At 36.1% G+C, this 16,876-nt stretch overlaps 1 protein-coding gene across 5 annotated transcripts in view; it reads right to left on the bottom strand.

Moving 5' to 3' along the window:
• RASGRF2 (Ras protein specific guanine nucleotide releasing factor 2) overlaps positions 1 to 16,876 on the bottom strand; it is a 305,234-nt gene that overhangs the window by 116,684 nt on the left and 171,674 nt on the right. For all 5 annotated transcript variants that reach the window (XM_066273686.1, XM_066273687.1, XM_066273688.1 and 2 more), the window contains exons 10-12: positions 7,974 to 8,134; positions 7,040 to 7,106; positions 6,376 to 6,512 (exon numbers count right to left, since the gene is read on the bottom strand). In XM_066273686.1, coding sequence (XP_066129783.1) covers positions 6,376 to 6,512; positions 7,040 to 7,106; positions 7,974 to 8,134 — 365 coding nt within the window. The remainder of the gene's footprint in view (positions 1 to 6,375; positions 6,513 to 7,039; positions 7,107 to 7,973; positions 8,135 to 16,876) is intronic.

Here is a 16,876-nt window from a genome sequence, read left to right as displayed (position 1 = left end):
TTCCCACATTTTACTAGTTTCTCTAGAAGTTTCTGTTAGCACCATGTTGGTTTGGTAATGATGCATTCTACAATTTCTCCTGTTTCTGGCACACGTCAAACCCTGTTCATCTTTTTTTCTGTTCTTTCTAAAAGAAACACTCAGTAGCTTTTGCTAATTTCCTCTGCCTTCTTTATTTATAGCTATGCTTTTTCAATTTAAAATTTCTCTTTGCAATTAGAGTTAGAAAATGGTTTATTTTGAATTATAAACATTTCCTTTGAACAAAACAGAAAATAAAAAAAATTTTAAACAATTTTAAAGTCAGAAATTACTTCCAGGCCCTGGCTGGGTCGAGTTCAGTTGGTTAGAGCATCATCCTAATACAATAAGGTTGCAGTTCGATCCCCAATCAGGATACACACAAGAGTTAACCAATGAATGTGTAAATAAATGGAATGAACAAAATTGAAGTTTCTCTCTCTCTCTCTCTCTCCCTCCTTTCCTCTTTTATTCTAAAATCAATCAATCAATAAAAAAATTTTTAATGAAGTTATTTCTAGTGACTAGGGCACCACAGGATGCTTTATTGACTGCAATTAAGTGGTGTGAAGAAGCTGATGCCAAGTGACTTCATGCAGGTCCTGAACTCAGGGTTTACCCTAAACCCTAACCTTAATGAAAAAGTGAATATGTGTATAAGAAATTCAGATCACTGGCATCACTTAACTATTTAGTCTACTTAGTATGTCAGCCATTTTCACACTTGTTTTCCCTTAAAAATGTGTTTCCTCATATGTTGTGCCATTATTTCAACCACCAGGTACAGAGGATCCCAACTCTGGAGTTAAAATGGAGTATTTTAAAGTCTCCTTCAGTTCACTTCCTTAATCTAACAGCATCTGATAAAATGTAGGTCTTTGTTAAAGCAAAGTGATGTAACATGAACTTTTGAAAAGTGGGGGAACACCTGTATATAAATGTGTGCATGAATATTTATATTGGAAGGAGTGGTAAATATTCATGATAATATAAGCATGTATCTTGGCAGTGTTGGGAAGAAGAGTTTGCGCCCTGGAAAAATGAATTAAGTTCATTCAGTGAAAAAATGCATGACAATAAGCAACGTGTCACATCTTTGAGGGCAACATTGAAGTTATGTGAGCAAAGGTAAACCTTGAAATAATTAGGATGACAAAAGCAGATTCCTGGGCCATGGGCATTCTAGTTGAGCAGCAATGACCGTGACTAGGGTGAGGGACTTGGAATATTTATGTCCCCGGTCATTTTGACACAGCTGGTCCTTGTCAAATGTTGAGAATGATTTTTCCATCAGAGTTTTGCTTCAGGCAATACCTATTCAAAGGTTACCATATTTTACATCTTCTTAATGTATCTAGGTAGTGGAAGGAAAGAACAGACCCAATTTTTCTCTTTTAATTCACCTTTTTGTTAAAATAGAAAATTGCCTTGATTCCAGAGAAGCTATTTTAAGGAAAAAAAGCATGTGAACATGCTACAAATATGTCTATACAGGTCTGTATTTTCATACTTCTGCCCAAACTAAAAAGCTCAGAGGTAAATTTTAATTCTCTGTTCTAGTTAATACCTATAATTATAGAAAAATATGTTTAGTAAATCATTATTATATGATAGTAAGACAAGGACAAATGAATGCACTCTATTGAAATTAATGGTCAAGTCTTCAGCCTCAATTTTTTTTTCCTTATAAATATATGGAAAAAGGAAGAATTATTGGTCAAGACCATCAGCCACTTGTGCATTAAGGTGCCAACAGTTAATAATGGCTTTACTGGTGTAACTAAAAGTGTAATTAATCATTCAAGCAATTGTAACTTCTAAAAATTACAGCTTCAGAGACAAAGACCTGGTTTAGCCAAAAGTTCTAATTTTTGTACAGAGTGCTTTATGTGAAAAACCAGGATTGTGTCAATATTCTAGAAACACTTGATTACCTTAAATAATAGCCATGTATGATTAGTGTAATATCATGTTAGCTTACTAAGGTGGCTTCAAATCAAGTCAAAAAATATTAAGATTTAGCAAAATAAAAAATAAAAAGACAACATAACAGCAAACATATGCATAATACAAATTGAAAGAAAATAATTATTTCTCTAGTCTATAAGGATAGTTAAAATGAATAAATGTCTACCTGGCATTAACTGACAAGAAATAAAAATAGTGGAAAATGTTCATCTCATTGATAATTACAGAAGTATACAACAAAACCACTAGAAAGCAATACCACTTTTCCATTACATAGGAAAATGTGATAAATGTGACAAAATTCAGCTTTGGCAGGATTTCAAACACAGCTTCATCAATACCTTGCTGATGACGTAGTGAAATAATGAGTAATGTTTCCTAAAGCATGCTGTCAGTCTGTAAATCAAAGGGGGGAAAATATTCCAGCACAAAGATGTTTAACACTACCATATATAATAATGTTAAAACCAGGAAACTGCATATATGATATGCCTAACATTCAGAAAAAGCTAGAAAAGTGGTATGTTAATGTGGTAGAATAGAAATATAAATATCTATTTCAATATATATGCATATATTAAAAGACACTAATATGAATTTGCAGATATACAGAAAGATGTGTGAGGGAAAAAACAAAAATGATACACAGACACACTGAGAGCCCAAAGGTAAAATTACTTCATCATAGCAGGGATGTGGAGGATTTACAGATGGAAACAGTTGTGTTCAGGGCAGAGATTCTCTAATTTAATTGTACAAAAGTGATCTATGGAACTTGTTAAACCGTGGGGGTGTCTAGAATGACAGTTCAGGAATGTGCATTAAAAAAAAAAACCTCCAGTAATTCTGATACAGTTATCTGCGGAAGATACTTTGATAGACATTTATTTAGTATGCTGGGTGCTGGGAGCAATTTTTAATTCCCTTTTGTGTCCATATTTTTATATATATTATAAAATATTAAAATAGTACATGTTTAAGCATTCAGTAGATTCAACTTATTAATAGTGAATAGTCCAGAGACATACTTGGGAGACTGACAAATCCCCATTGATGTGTGTATAGCAGGTAGCTTCCCTGATAAGATGGACATGCTTCAAGCAGAGAATAAAACCAGCGGAGGAGCAGGCTGCTGGGCAGCAGGCGAGGCTCCTCAGTGGAGCACTCCGTCCCCACCACTCACCATTCAAACCCCACCGAAGGAAAATCACTGAGCATCTCAGAACACTCACCATCATCTCTACCCTTAGTAACAGCTGACACATCACCAGTCCCTCCTTGATACATTTTCTTCAGCTGACTTCCAGGACACCACGACCTCTTAGCTATCCTCTGACTGCACTGATGGCTCCTTCTTAGTCCTCACTGCTGTTCTTCCCAACCCCTCACTCAGGTCATGGTCCTCTTCACATTTCCATCTACAGTTACTCCCAGGTGATCTCAGCAGTTTCACAACCTGAAATATCACTTAGCCAGCACAGTCTCCTGCCTGGACCTAAACACAACTTCTGTCTCCCACTGCTTACTTAACAACTCCACTTGAATGACTTTCTCTTTTTCTGTTCTCCCTCTCTCCCATTCCACTGCAGCCACACTGGCCTTCAGGCGATTACTCCAAGTACACAGTGTCCTCCTGCTCCAAAGGTTGGAAATGGCTCTCCCTTCGCCACATACCTACCTGGTATTCTATCACCTGCTATGGTTGTTGCTTTAATGTTTTCTTTAGAATGAGATGAAAACGTACCGACCACACATACCTCCAGTGTTCCAAGCCCCTTACCTTCTTACCTTGCTTCCAACATAAAATACTGTGTTTATTACATTTACTGCTTATTTTCAGGCTTCCTTACACTAGAATGCAAAGTACACAAGGGAGGTAAGAGAATTTTTTTGCTGTCATTGCTCCTTTTGTTCATGATATATCACCAGTACCTAAACAGTGGCAGGCATATAGCCTCACTGCATAAATCTATTTGTTGTATGAGTGAAATCATAAGTGTCAAAGCCACACAATATCAGGGCTGTACTGAAAATAGTAATTTCATTTAATGATATCATTGTCCCTTAAAAAGATATAACTTCCTGTTAGTGTCCTTATCTGGTTCAATTGTAGATATACTTGAATACAATTGAACATACTAGCCATCGCGTATTGGAGAAATAGGAGGAAGTTGGACAATTCTGTCAAAAGATTAAGTCTAAGCAAAGAATCTCAGTTGGATGCTAGTTGAAGGCAAAGCATTGGGCACCTATTTTTGAAGGACCAGGCCGAGACTCATACACCCCAAGGGATTTTCTCTCTTAATAATGTCGCACCAGGCACCCTAAAGAAGATCACTTAAAACTTTTATCAACGTGTATCTTATGAGCCCCAGGTACATCAAGCAGCTAGAAAAATACCTTTGCCTACTGCTATTCTTGCCATTCTTCCTACTTATCTTGGCTTCACAACACTTACAAATTCTGTTGCAACAAGTTGTCTACTTCTTTTTCTTCCCTACTAGCCTGCCTGACTTCTTGAGAGTAGGAACCATCACCATATCTCTGGTACCCCCATGATACCTGGCAGTATATGGTGATCACTTTATAAATATTCACAGTATCAGTGAATGATTTGAAGTTTCATAAGGTCAGAGATGCATTACATATAGAAACTAAATTATTGATTCACACAGCATAGAGTTAATAAAGCATTAATCAATCACCACAAAGATATAATTATGCAAATATAGAAGATCCCACATTTTCTTCCTTTGTTAACCAAAAAAGAAGTACCTTCACTTCTAGCTATTTATTCATCATCTAAGTAGTGGTGGGTGTATGTAAGTGAAATCCAGCATTCTTGTAAAAACTGTTTAGAGTGCTAATAGAAGGCCTGACTCAACACAGTTATATAACTTTGGACCAACATTTTGCCTTTCAAACTTCAGGTTCTTCCCCTATGAAATGGGACTAGTATTTCTATTTACCCTCAGAATACTATTGTAAGGGTCAAATGAGACTAAGTCTGAAAACTTTCTTTGACATATAAAAATAATTATTTTTGACATTTATTCTCTTTCTATTGTCCCTAAAAAGTCACTCAGAAAAAAGTTAAGTATCTAAAAAACTATGTGTAACTCAGATTTCTACCTGTCTTATATATAAATTAGTACAACTCTTCAGAAAAAAAGGAGGTACTAGAATCTATAGAATACACTTTTTCCATTTGCCCAATCTTCCTTGAGTTAACAACTTTGAAGATAATTATCTTCTTTTTTTTTTTTTTTTGACAGAGGCAGAGACAGAGAGAGACAGAGAGAGACAGATAGGGACAGACAAGAAGGGAGAGAAATGAGAAGCATCAATTCTTCATTGCAGCACCTTAGTTGCTCATTGATTGCTTTCTTGTATGTGCCTTGACCAGGGGGCTCCAGTAGAGTGAGTGACTCCTTACTCAAGCCATCAACCTTGGGCTCAAGCCAGCAACCTTGGGCTCAAACCAGCAACCTTGGGCTTCAAGCCAGCAACCTTTGTACTCAAGTCAGCAGCCACAGGGTCATGTCTATGATCCCATGCTCAAGCTGGTGACCCATGCTCAAGCTGATGAGCCCGTGTTCAAGCCAGATGAGCCTGCGATCAAGCTGGCAATCTCAGGGTTTCAAATCTGGATTCTCCACATCCCAGTCTGACACTCTATTCACTGCACTACCGCCTGGTGAGGCAATAATTATCTTCTTTTAATATTTTCCTTATACAAACATTCTCCCTCTATATTGGTAATGGAGCCAAAATTAACATGGCACATGAATTTCAAAATGCCCAGGTCCAATCATGCCTAATTTTGTTATATTTCCAAATTCTGAATAAATGCCACAATTCCCTAATAGACACTGTCAGTCAAGGAAAAATAAGCAAATTTGTTTCTTATGTTTTTCATATGAAATACAGGAGCTCATTTTCAGATCTCATACTACAGAGAATACCTTTTCTTTGATTTCCCCGTTTGTGATTTCTCACCACAGCCCTTGTTTGCTGCTTTTTTTTACCTCACAATTTTCCTACCTTAGAAACAAATAAGCAAAAGAAAAATCCAGTGGGGTCATTGGAGCATTCGCTACTAACAGAAACATTATAATACCATTCAACACTATGATTTCATTTAAAGATTGTATGAAATGCCCAGGAACTAAAATGCAATTATTACATTTCAGGTAAATTTTAACCATAAAGAAAAACAAACAATAAATGATTTCAGAATACCAAGATACATAGTAGTGTTATACAGCAACTAGATGTAGTTTTTTAATAAAAATGAATTAACTCTAAAAATCTTCCCTAAAGGTTAATATTGCAAAATTAAAAGAAAAAAAGACAAAAGACTAATGGCAAAAGCCACTTGCTCACCTGACTTATGTCGCTTGTCCAGGCAGCTTTCTCTTGGCGTGAGGGCGCTAACAAGACTACAGTGAAAGGAGCAGCATCAGGGGGCTCCACCACTAGTTTAAAATCCAAGTGTCCAAATACTTGCCCAGAACCTTTGGCTGCAACACACAGAAACCAAACAATTAGATGTGAATACAAAAATATGAGTAATAGTTGCTTTCCCATAGTTCATATGATCAATGTTCAAGTCCAGAGTCTCATTTCTATAATACAGTACTTCTCCAGCATGGGGGGGGCTTTACTTAGCTCATAAGCAGATGAAAAGGCTGAGGTCAGCAGGTTACTTAGCACTACAATCCTGGTCTCCTTCTCATTTCATTTTTTGTTTTGTTTTTTAATTTCCATAATTTACAGAGTTCTAACACTCTAATTTAATTCCTTTCTTCTCTGCCTGACACTGAAAAGTCACTGTCATGGGACCAGTTCAGTAAAAGGAATTCCCAAAGATGGTTTAACAAGGTTTACAGGTTAGATGGTTCAACAGAATTTTTCATATATTAATGACCTCAGGGAGTTTATTCTCAGCATCTTCACTGCCTCCTTAAGCAACTCCTCTTAGCTATAAACAAATAAAACCATAGGACATTTAATTCTAATATAACTCTAAGTGATAAATGTGACTTACAGTCATCATCGCTTGCATCGGGCTCCTCAACCAAGGTGCATTCTATCAGAGAGAGAACCCCACCTGTCTGGAAAGAAGCCAGTTATTCATTATGAGCCTGAGAATCTTGCATAGGTTGGGAGCTTCTGATTTGCAAACCTTATACTCAAGTTGCCACAGAAGAAAGCAGAGTAATTCTACATCATAAGTAATTGTTTATAGATTCCAAGATCAAATTTCCATGTGTAAAAGTAATTGAACTCATTTAACTCATTTAACTTGACTCTTTCCCCCACCCACTCTTATTCTCGATGTTTATAAAATGTATCAAGTCAATCTATGGGAGACTAGATGGCACTTTAGGGGCCCTTGAGAGTGAAGGCAGCCCAGCAAAGCTAAACTCACCAGCTGGGAGGTAGCTGAAGCAGTAGAAAGCCATTGTCACGGTGTTGGACAATATTTGTAGGCACTAATAACAGAAGGTATAGATAGACAAATATTTTCTGCCAAGGGCCAGATAGTAAATATCTTAGGCTTTGAAAGCTATATAATTTCTATCACAACTACTCAAAGCTGCCATTTTAAAAAGCATGAAAGCAGTCACAGATGAAATGTAAGAAATGACTGTGGCTGGGTTTCAATAAAACTTTATTAACAAAAATAGGCACTATAGGAATTTGACAAGATTTTTGTAGCTCAGTAATCATCTACTAGTAATAATTTTGTCCAGGTTATTATTTTAATTGCACTTCCTCATGGTAACACACACTAAAATTTTTACTACTTTGGATCCAAATGACAACAAAGTAAATGTCAAGTATGTTGGTAATCATACATTCCCTTGCTATGCAAGTATGACAATGTTTTATAATACCAGGCAGGGGAAAGTCATAATTAATCTAAATGTCTCTTAAGTGCATGAAACATAAATGGAAGAGCCATGTAAAACCAATACCTTGAGTAGATGCAGTTTTCCTCCTGAACTTCTTGTACAAATTAAAAAGTGTTTTGTAAATAAGAAGCACTGTCTTTCTCCTTCCTTTTTCAAAGACAATGAACCCAGGCGAACTTTACTAAGTTTTCCCTTCTCAACAGAAGGTACTTGAATGAGAGAACCTGGTGATTACAAAAGTGAAGAATGGACACTAGTTAAAATTCTGTAAAGTGAGAGCAAACCTGATGCCATCAATACCAAAGATTCATTGTATGTACCACTGGAACAAGTAAATCCTCCACACTCCGCGCAGAAGAAACAACACATTGTGTTTTAAGCGTCACAATAATTCCTACTATTATATTTTTTATTTTTCCATTGCCTGAGAGACAGAGAAAGAGAAAGGGAGAGAGGGAGGAAAAGTACTTACTTTCACTCCAAGTAAGAAGCTCTGTACAGACTTTATATAATTTTATCATAATAATGACCTTCTCTCCCCCACAAAAAAAAATTAAAATCAAACCCGAAAGCACTCAGGTTCATGCAAATACCTGTGTGTGACTTCTGAATGGCTTGAGCCAGTAAAATTTCTACTAATGGTTTAATCTACAGTACCATCTACCCAAAATGGAGTCTTAAGGTTCAGATCCATCTTTTAAGAAGCACCAATGCCTACTGAACCCTTAAATATTAACAATGGTCATCTTTAAGAGGTGAGATTGCAGAAAACCCTATTTTCCTCCTCATACATTGTGTGTGTTTCCTCACCTTTTTATTAATGAGCACAGAATAAAGTAGGAAAAAAGCAGTAAATTCTTCAAAGACACAAAATTGTAAAACTATCATTGTGGGACACAAAACATTCACATTAACATATTAATATTCTATCTACTTTTTAAAAAAGACCTAAAGTTGTACAGGGTGGTAAAGGGCTCAAAGCTTCCATGCTCAGATTCTATCTATTTAGGTGAATGTTTGGTGGGACAGCTTGACGTAGAAAGTAGGCAGCAACTGGGGCTCAAGAATAGCATGGCAACAGTCCAGGGGAGGATATGGGACTGGGAACAAAGCAGGGGAAAGCTTGATTCCACTGAAGGGAACAGGCAAGACAAGAGGGAGGGAGGGAGGTGAGAAAGGTAGGAGCAAACTGGGAGAGATGCCAGGCAGCAACTAATTAAATTTGAAGAGTAAAGAAGAGATGGGAAAAGCTCAAGGCAGAGTGCTTAGAAAAATCCATGAGCAAGTAAGAGCAGCAGTAGGATTATACTCATGGGACTCACAGGTAGAATCAAAACCAGAGGAGATGGTTCAGACGACCTGGATCATCCCTTCGTTTTACAAAAGGGAAAATTGAGTCCACATGTTAGGGCACAAAAGTGGTCTCAAAAAATTTAAGAAGATTGAAATCATATCAAGCACTTTCTTTTTTTTTTTTTTTTTTTAATTTTTTCATTTAATTTTTATTTATTTATTTTTTTATTCATTTTAGAGAGGAGAGAAAGAGGGAGAGAGAGAGGAGAGAGAGAGATGGGGGGAGGAGCTGGAAGCATCAACTCCCACATGTGCCTTGACCAGGCAAGCCCAGGGTTTCGAACTGGCAACCTCAGCATTTCCAGGTCAACGCTTTATCCACTGCGCCACCACAGGTCAGGCTCAAGCACTTTCTCTGATCACAATGGCATAAAACTAGAAATGAACCACAACAGAAAAGCTCAAAAATTCTCAAACACATAGAAACTAAATAGCAGGTTGTTAAATAATGAATGGATTAAGAATGAGATCAAAGAAGAAATAAAAAAATTCCTAAAAACGAATGACAATGAGCATACAACAACTCAAAATTTATGGGACACAGTAAAAGCAGTACTGAGAGGAAAGTTCATAGCACTACAGGCACACTTTAAGAAACTAGAAAAAGCTCAAATAAACACTTAACCCTGCATCTAAAAGAACTAGAAAAAGAAAAGCAAGTAAAGCCCAAATGTAGTAGAAGGAAGGAAATAATAAAGATCAGAACAGATATAAATGATATAGAGGCTAATGAAACAATACAGAGGATCAATGAAACTAGGAGCTAGTTCTTTGAAAAGGTAAACAAGATCGATGAACCTTTAACTAGACTCACCAAAAGAAAAAGAGAGGACTCAAATAAATAAAATTAGAAATGAGAGTGGAGAAATAACAACTGACACAACAGAAATACAAAATGTTGTAAGAAAATACTATGAAGAACTGTATGCCAAAAAACTAGACAACCTAGAGAAAATAGACAAATTCCTTGAAACATACAGTCTTCCAAAAATCAAACTGGAAGAATCAGAAAACCTAAACAGACCGATTACACCAAATGAATCAAAACAGTTATCAAAAAACTCCCAACGAAGAAAAGTCCTGGGCCTGATGGCTTCACAACTGAATTCTACAATACCAAATATTCAAAGAAGAACTGGCTCCTTTCCTTCTCTCAAGCTATTTCAAAAAATTCAAGAGGAAGGAAGACTTCCAAGCTCCTTTTATGAGGCGAGCATAATACTGATTCCAAAAGCAGGCAAAGACAAACAAAGAAAGAAAATTATAGGCCAATATCCCTGATGAATATAGATGCTAAAATCCTCAACAAAGTATTAGCAAACCGGATCCAACAATATATAGAAAAAATCATACACCATGATCAAGTGGGATTTATTTTGGGGAAGCAAGGCTGGTACAATATCCGCAAATCAATTGATGTGATTCATCACCTAAACAAAAGGAAGGAGAAAAACCACATGATAATTTCAATAAATGCAGGAAAAGCATTTGATAAAATCCAGCATCCGTTCATGATCAAAACTCTCAGCAAAGTGGGAATACAGGGAACATACCTCAACATGATAAAGGCTATCTATGACAAACCCACAGCCAACATCATACTCAATGGGCAAAAATTAGAAGCAATACCCTTAAGATCAGGAACAAGACAGGGGTGCCCCCTCTCACCCCTCTTATTCAACATAGTCCTGGAAGTCCTAGCCACAGCAATCAGACAAGAAGAAGAAATAAAAGGCATTCAAGTTGGAAAAGAAGATGTAAAACTACCATTATTTGCAGATGATATGATATTGTAGAAAACCCTAAAGTCTCAGTCAAAAAACTACTGGACCTGATAAATCAATTCAGCCAAGTGGCAGGATATAAAATCAATACTCAGAAATCAGAGGCATTTTTATATGCCAACAATGAACAGTCAGAAAGAGAAATTAAGGAAACAATCCCCTTCACAATTACAACCAAAAAAATAAAGTACCTAGGAGTAAATTTAACAAGGAGACTAAAGACTTGTACTCGGAAAATTATAAAACATTGATAAAAGAAATTAAGGAAGATACAAACAAGTGGAAGCACATACCCTGCTCATGGTTAGGAATAAACATTATTAAAATGTCTATACTGCCCAAAGCAATCTATAAATTCAATGCAATACCAATTAAAATACCAATGACATACTTCAAAGATATAGATCACATATTCCAAAAATTTATATGGAACCAAAAGAGAACATGAATAGCCTCAGCAATCTTAAAAAAAAAAGAATAAAGTGGGAGATATCACACTTCTTGATATCAAGTTATACTACAAGGCCATTGTACTCAAAACAGCCTGGTACTGGCATAAGAACAGGCATATAGATCAATGGAACAGAACAGAGAACCCAGAAATAAACCCACAGCTCTATGGACAACTGATATTTGACAAAGGAGGTAAAGAAATACAATGGAGTAAAGACAGCCTCTTTAATAAATGGTGTTGGGAAAATTGGACAGCTACCTGCAAAAAAATGAAACTAGACCACCAACTTACACCATTCACAAAAATCAATTCAAAATGGATAAAAGACTTAAATGTAAGCCTTAAAACTATAGGCATATTAGAAGAAAACATAGGCAGTAAGCTCTCTGACATCTCTCGGAGCAATATATTTGCTGATTTATCTCCACGGGGAAGTGAAATAAAAGACAGGATAAACAAATGGGACTATATCAAACTAAAAAGCTTTTGCACAGCCAAAGAAATAAGAACAGAATAAAAAGACAAACTACACAATGGGAGAACATATATGACAATACATCTGATAAGGGGTTAATAACCAAAATTTATAAAGAACTTGTAAATCTCAACACCAGAAGACAAACAATCCAATCCAAAAATGGAAAAAAGAAATGAATAGACCAGGGGTCTCAAACTCAATTCAGCATGTGGGCCGCAGAGCAAGATCACAGCCATTCGGCAGGCCGCACTAGGTCTACAAAAGGCAACTGTTATGCAACACTTTTCTCACTGCAGTTGAAAACAAAAAAAAAATCAGTACAACAAGCACATGCAGTTTACTCAGTGTCACAAAACGACCAGAAACTGTAGTTTGCATCACAACTGCTGTTAACTAAGCTAATATCTAGCTAGGATGCTAGAGAAATGAAAAATACAAGTAGGCCCCTAGGCTTACTTAATTTTATCCAAAATATTTTGAACTTCGTGGATTAGTCTGCGGGCCGCACAAAATTGTTCGGCGGGCCGCGAGTTTGAGACCCCTGGAATAGACACTTCTCCAAAGAGGACATACAGATGGCCAATAGGCATATGAAAAAATGCTCTACATCATTAATCATTAGAGAAATGCAAATTAAAACCACAATGAGATATCACCTCACACCAATCAGAATGACGCTCATCAACAAAACAACACAGAGTAAGTGCTGGTGAGGATGTGGAGAAAAGGGAACCCTCCTGCACTGCTGGTGGCAATGTAGACTGGTGCAGCCTCTATGGAAAACAGTATGGAGATTCCTCAAAAAATTGAAAATCAAACTGCCTTTTGACCCAGCTATCCCACTTTTAAGAATATACCCCAAGAACACCATAGCACTGTATGAAAAGAAGAAATCCACCCCCATGTTTATGGCAGCATTGTTCATTATAGCGAAGATCTGGAAACAGCCCAAGTGTCTGTCAGAGGACAAGTGGATTAAAAAGCTTTGGTACATATATATACTATGGAATACTACTCAGTCATAAGAAATGATGACATCGGATCATTTACAATAACATGGATGGACCTTGATAACATTATACGGAGTGAAATAAGTAAATCAGAAAAAAATAAGAACTATATGAATCCATACATAGATGGGACATAAAAATGAGACTCAGAGCCATGAAGAAGAATGTGATGGCAACAGGGGTGGGGGAAGAGGGGATGGGGCGAGGAAGGCGAGAGGGGGTGGGGGAGGGGAGGGGCACAAAGAAAACCAGATAGAAGGTGACAGAAGACAATTTGACTTTGGGGGAGGAGTATACAGCACAATCAAATGTCAAAATAATCTGGAGATGATTTCTCTCAACATATGTACCCTGATTTATCAATGTCACTGCATTAATTTTAATTTTTAAAAAATCATGAGACTTAAAGATTCCTAATTAATGCAAATAGAGAAATAGTATTAAATTATTAATTCCTTAGGATCAGACCATTGCTATGATATGGTCCTTTGCATCTCTTACCATCTCTAATACTTGGGGGCAACTTGCAACAAAACTTATTTCAATCACTAAAATCCTACAGAGTGGCATTCAAGACCGTCTAATGCTTTTTTTTTTTTTTTTGCTTTTGTTTTGGTTTTACCTTTTTATCCCAGATTAACTGAGAAATAATTGACATATATTATGTCAATGTATAAGTTTAAGGCACACAGCACAATGCTTTGATTTACATATATTGTGAAATAATTATCATAATAAGGTTACTTAGGCTTTCCTCATCTCATATAGAAACAGTAAAAACAAAAGAAAAAAATTCAACTTCTGATAAGAACTCTTGGGATCTACTCTCTTAACAACTTCTCTATGTGTCACACAGCAGTGTTAATTATAGCCATCATGTTGTTCATTACATCCCTTGTACTTATTCATCTTATAACTAGAAGTTTGTACCTCTGACCACCTTCCTCTAATTTTCTTCCTCTCACCTCTCCACCTCTGGTAACCACATAATTGATCTCTTTCTCTATAAGTTTGATAGTTTTCTGTTTTGTTTTGTTTTCTCAATTCCACATATAACTAAAACTATACAGTATTTGTCTTTCTCTGTCTGGCTTATTTCACTTAGTATAATGCCTTCAAAGTCCATCCACATTGTCAAAAATGGTAGGATTTCCCTGTTATTGTTGTTTTTTATAGCCGTGTGTGTGTGTGTGTGTGTGTGTGTGTGTGTGTGTGTGTGTGAATCACAATGTCTTTATCCATATCTTTAGGAAGCACTTGAGTTGTTTCTATGTCTTGGTTATTATAAATAATGCAGCTATGAACATGGAAGTGCAGATTTTTTTTCAAGTTAGTGGTTTTGTTTCCCTTAGATATATTCCTAGAAGTAGAATTGCTGTAGCATATGGTAGTCCTATTTTTAATTTTTTAAGAAACCTCCTTAATGGCTGTACCAGTGTGCAATCCCACCAGCAGTGCACAAGGGTTCCTTTTTCTCCAAAACCACACCAGCATTTGTTATCTCTTGTCTCTTTGATGATATAATGTCATTACTCTTAATTTCACTAGGAGTGAAAAAGAATGAAGAGAAATTTCAAGGATATTGGATTAGGCAGCATTTGAGAAGGTATAAGTATTGCTAAACTAACATTACAATTTTAAAAAACATTGGTACATTGAAAGTATGTGATATGAGTGTGGGAATGAAAAAGGTACCAGAGAAGTCCATGTTGCATTCTCAATGCATTTTGCTCTGAATTCAGTCGCCTTTATTTTTCTTGTTTCACATTCCCACAAGACAATGTTGACTATATATAATAGGTTTTGTACAAAATAACAATTTAGAGTGCTGTGATCTTCTCCTAAATTATATATATATTTCATGCTATTGAAAATAGGAACTCGTTCCAAAATTTGGATCTTGGTTTTTAAAGTTTATATTATAATCTCACAGGCACTAGTTTATATACTTTGTGTGCATTACTTCCTTTAATCTTCACAATAACCCTAAAAGATAGGTTCTACAACTTGAGGAGATGTAGCTGAGGCACAGAGAGGTTAATTAAATTGCCTAATATTACACAGCAAACAGTGGAGGAGACAGCACTTAACCTTTGGTGACATGGCTATACTGTCTTCCTATTATTGCACCAGACACTAATATCTTTATTTGTTCAGCAAACGTTGAATAGATTTTGGAAAATAAATGACAGTATCATACTACTGCTATGATATAGTCCTTTGCATCCTACTCACCGACTATCTAATAATTAAAATCAATTTATAATAAAACCTGTTATTTCAGTTACTAAATTCCCGTAGACTGACATTTAAGATGAACTGATGCTGCTCTTCTGAAGGGCCTATCAGAGACCTTGGATGACTTTTGTTCTAGTCCTCAAAATAAAAATTCATTTAAGATTAAAACCACATACATACAGTGAAACAGACCTTATATTATCCTTAACAATAAATAACACAAATACCAGCACACATTAGAGGTAAATTGTGGTCCATTTCATAGAAAATAGAATCCCTCACAGTTTAAAAGAATAAAAATTAAAATCCACCTCAGGTTTTAAAACCTGTTAAGGGTATTTAGGAGCAACCAAAGCAAAACAATGCAAACTTTCCAAACTGTAATTTGATTACTGCCTACTTTAACATTAAGGTCTGATTTTTAAAAACCACCTGTATTGAATAATTCTTAAACAGACTAACCAAACCAAACAGTACAGAAAAATACTGCTGAAAGGCAAACTACTGCATCAACATCAATACAATAACAACATCAGATACATCAATAGTTGACAAGAGGGCCTTAAACATGTGCTATAGAACAATCAGCAAATAATGACTGGACTCAAATCAAATAGAGAGGTGGCTTGATTTTTCTCCAGGTGCAATGAAAAACATGACTTATTCAATAAGACTGAATAATCTTTGGGCATTTTTTTTATTAAAGATGTTCATACAAACTTAGATAGAGACAGTTTAAGTTTGTAGAAAAATATTAAATGTTTATATATAATCATCCTTTTCAATCAAAAGCCCTTGCAGAAATTGAATACTAGTAATAAAACGTTTGTTTCCTTCTCACATATTATAAAGCTCAAGTCAATTAGCCAGTATTTTTCAGTAACTCTAAACACAAGAAAAAAAGAATACAAAATAAGACATCGTACAGCCCAAACTGCAATTCAACAAGTGATTCAGTCTATAGTTCAATGCCCACCTTCCAGGTAGCTATCATGGAAAGCTTCGTACCAGGCAAGAGAGAATTATAAACAATGCCCTTCAGAGTTATAATTAACCGGGAGAGATAGGCATGCAAACATGGACCTGTAACACACAGAGAATGAAATGACGTGCACCAGGAGCAAAGGGCTTTGGAAATGAGCAGGAAGGTAAATTCATTCTAACTGCAGGAGTGGAGGCAGGAAGATAAAGGGGAAATTTTTTAAAAGCTCCTAAGAGGTGTCTGACCAGATCCTAGTAGGACAAGCCGACCTTTAAGACACACAAAAGGGATGGATAAGGGCATTTCTGGTCCCCAAGCTGCAGAACATCACAGGTAAAGGCACAGAGGCAGGCAAGTGCCAGAAAGGCAGGAACTAACAGAAGGACACAGTCTGCACAGAGGAAGAGAGGGAAAATTAAGAAGGCCTAACATTATTAGCATTATACTCCACCATTATTTTTTAAAATAATACTGAAAGCCAAAAATGAGAAAAGATACCATTTCCTAAAATATACTTCCAAACTTTAACATGTGTGATTTCTCCTTTTGTAAATAAATAATGGAAAGTAAAACTGTGTGTGTTACATTTTTTACGTATTCTATGTATAAATTAATGTGCACAGCACAGATAAAGCCTGGCTTGATGAAGTAAAATATATTTTAAACA

Source organism: Saccopteryx bilineata, chromosome 4, assembly GCF_036850765.1.
Source record: "Saccopteryx bilineata isolate mSacBil1 chromosome 4, mSacBil1_pri_phased_curated, whole genome shotgun sequence".
NCBI classification, from domain to species: domain Eukaryota; kingdom Metazoa; phylum Chordata; class Mammalia; order Chiroptera; family Emballonuridae; genus Saccopteryx; species Saccopteryx bilineata.
The sequence above is the reverse complement of the archived record's forward strand: the minus strand, read 5'-3'. Positions and strand labels throughout refer to the sequence as shown.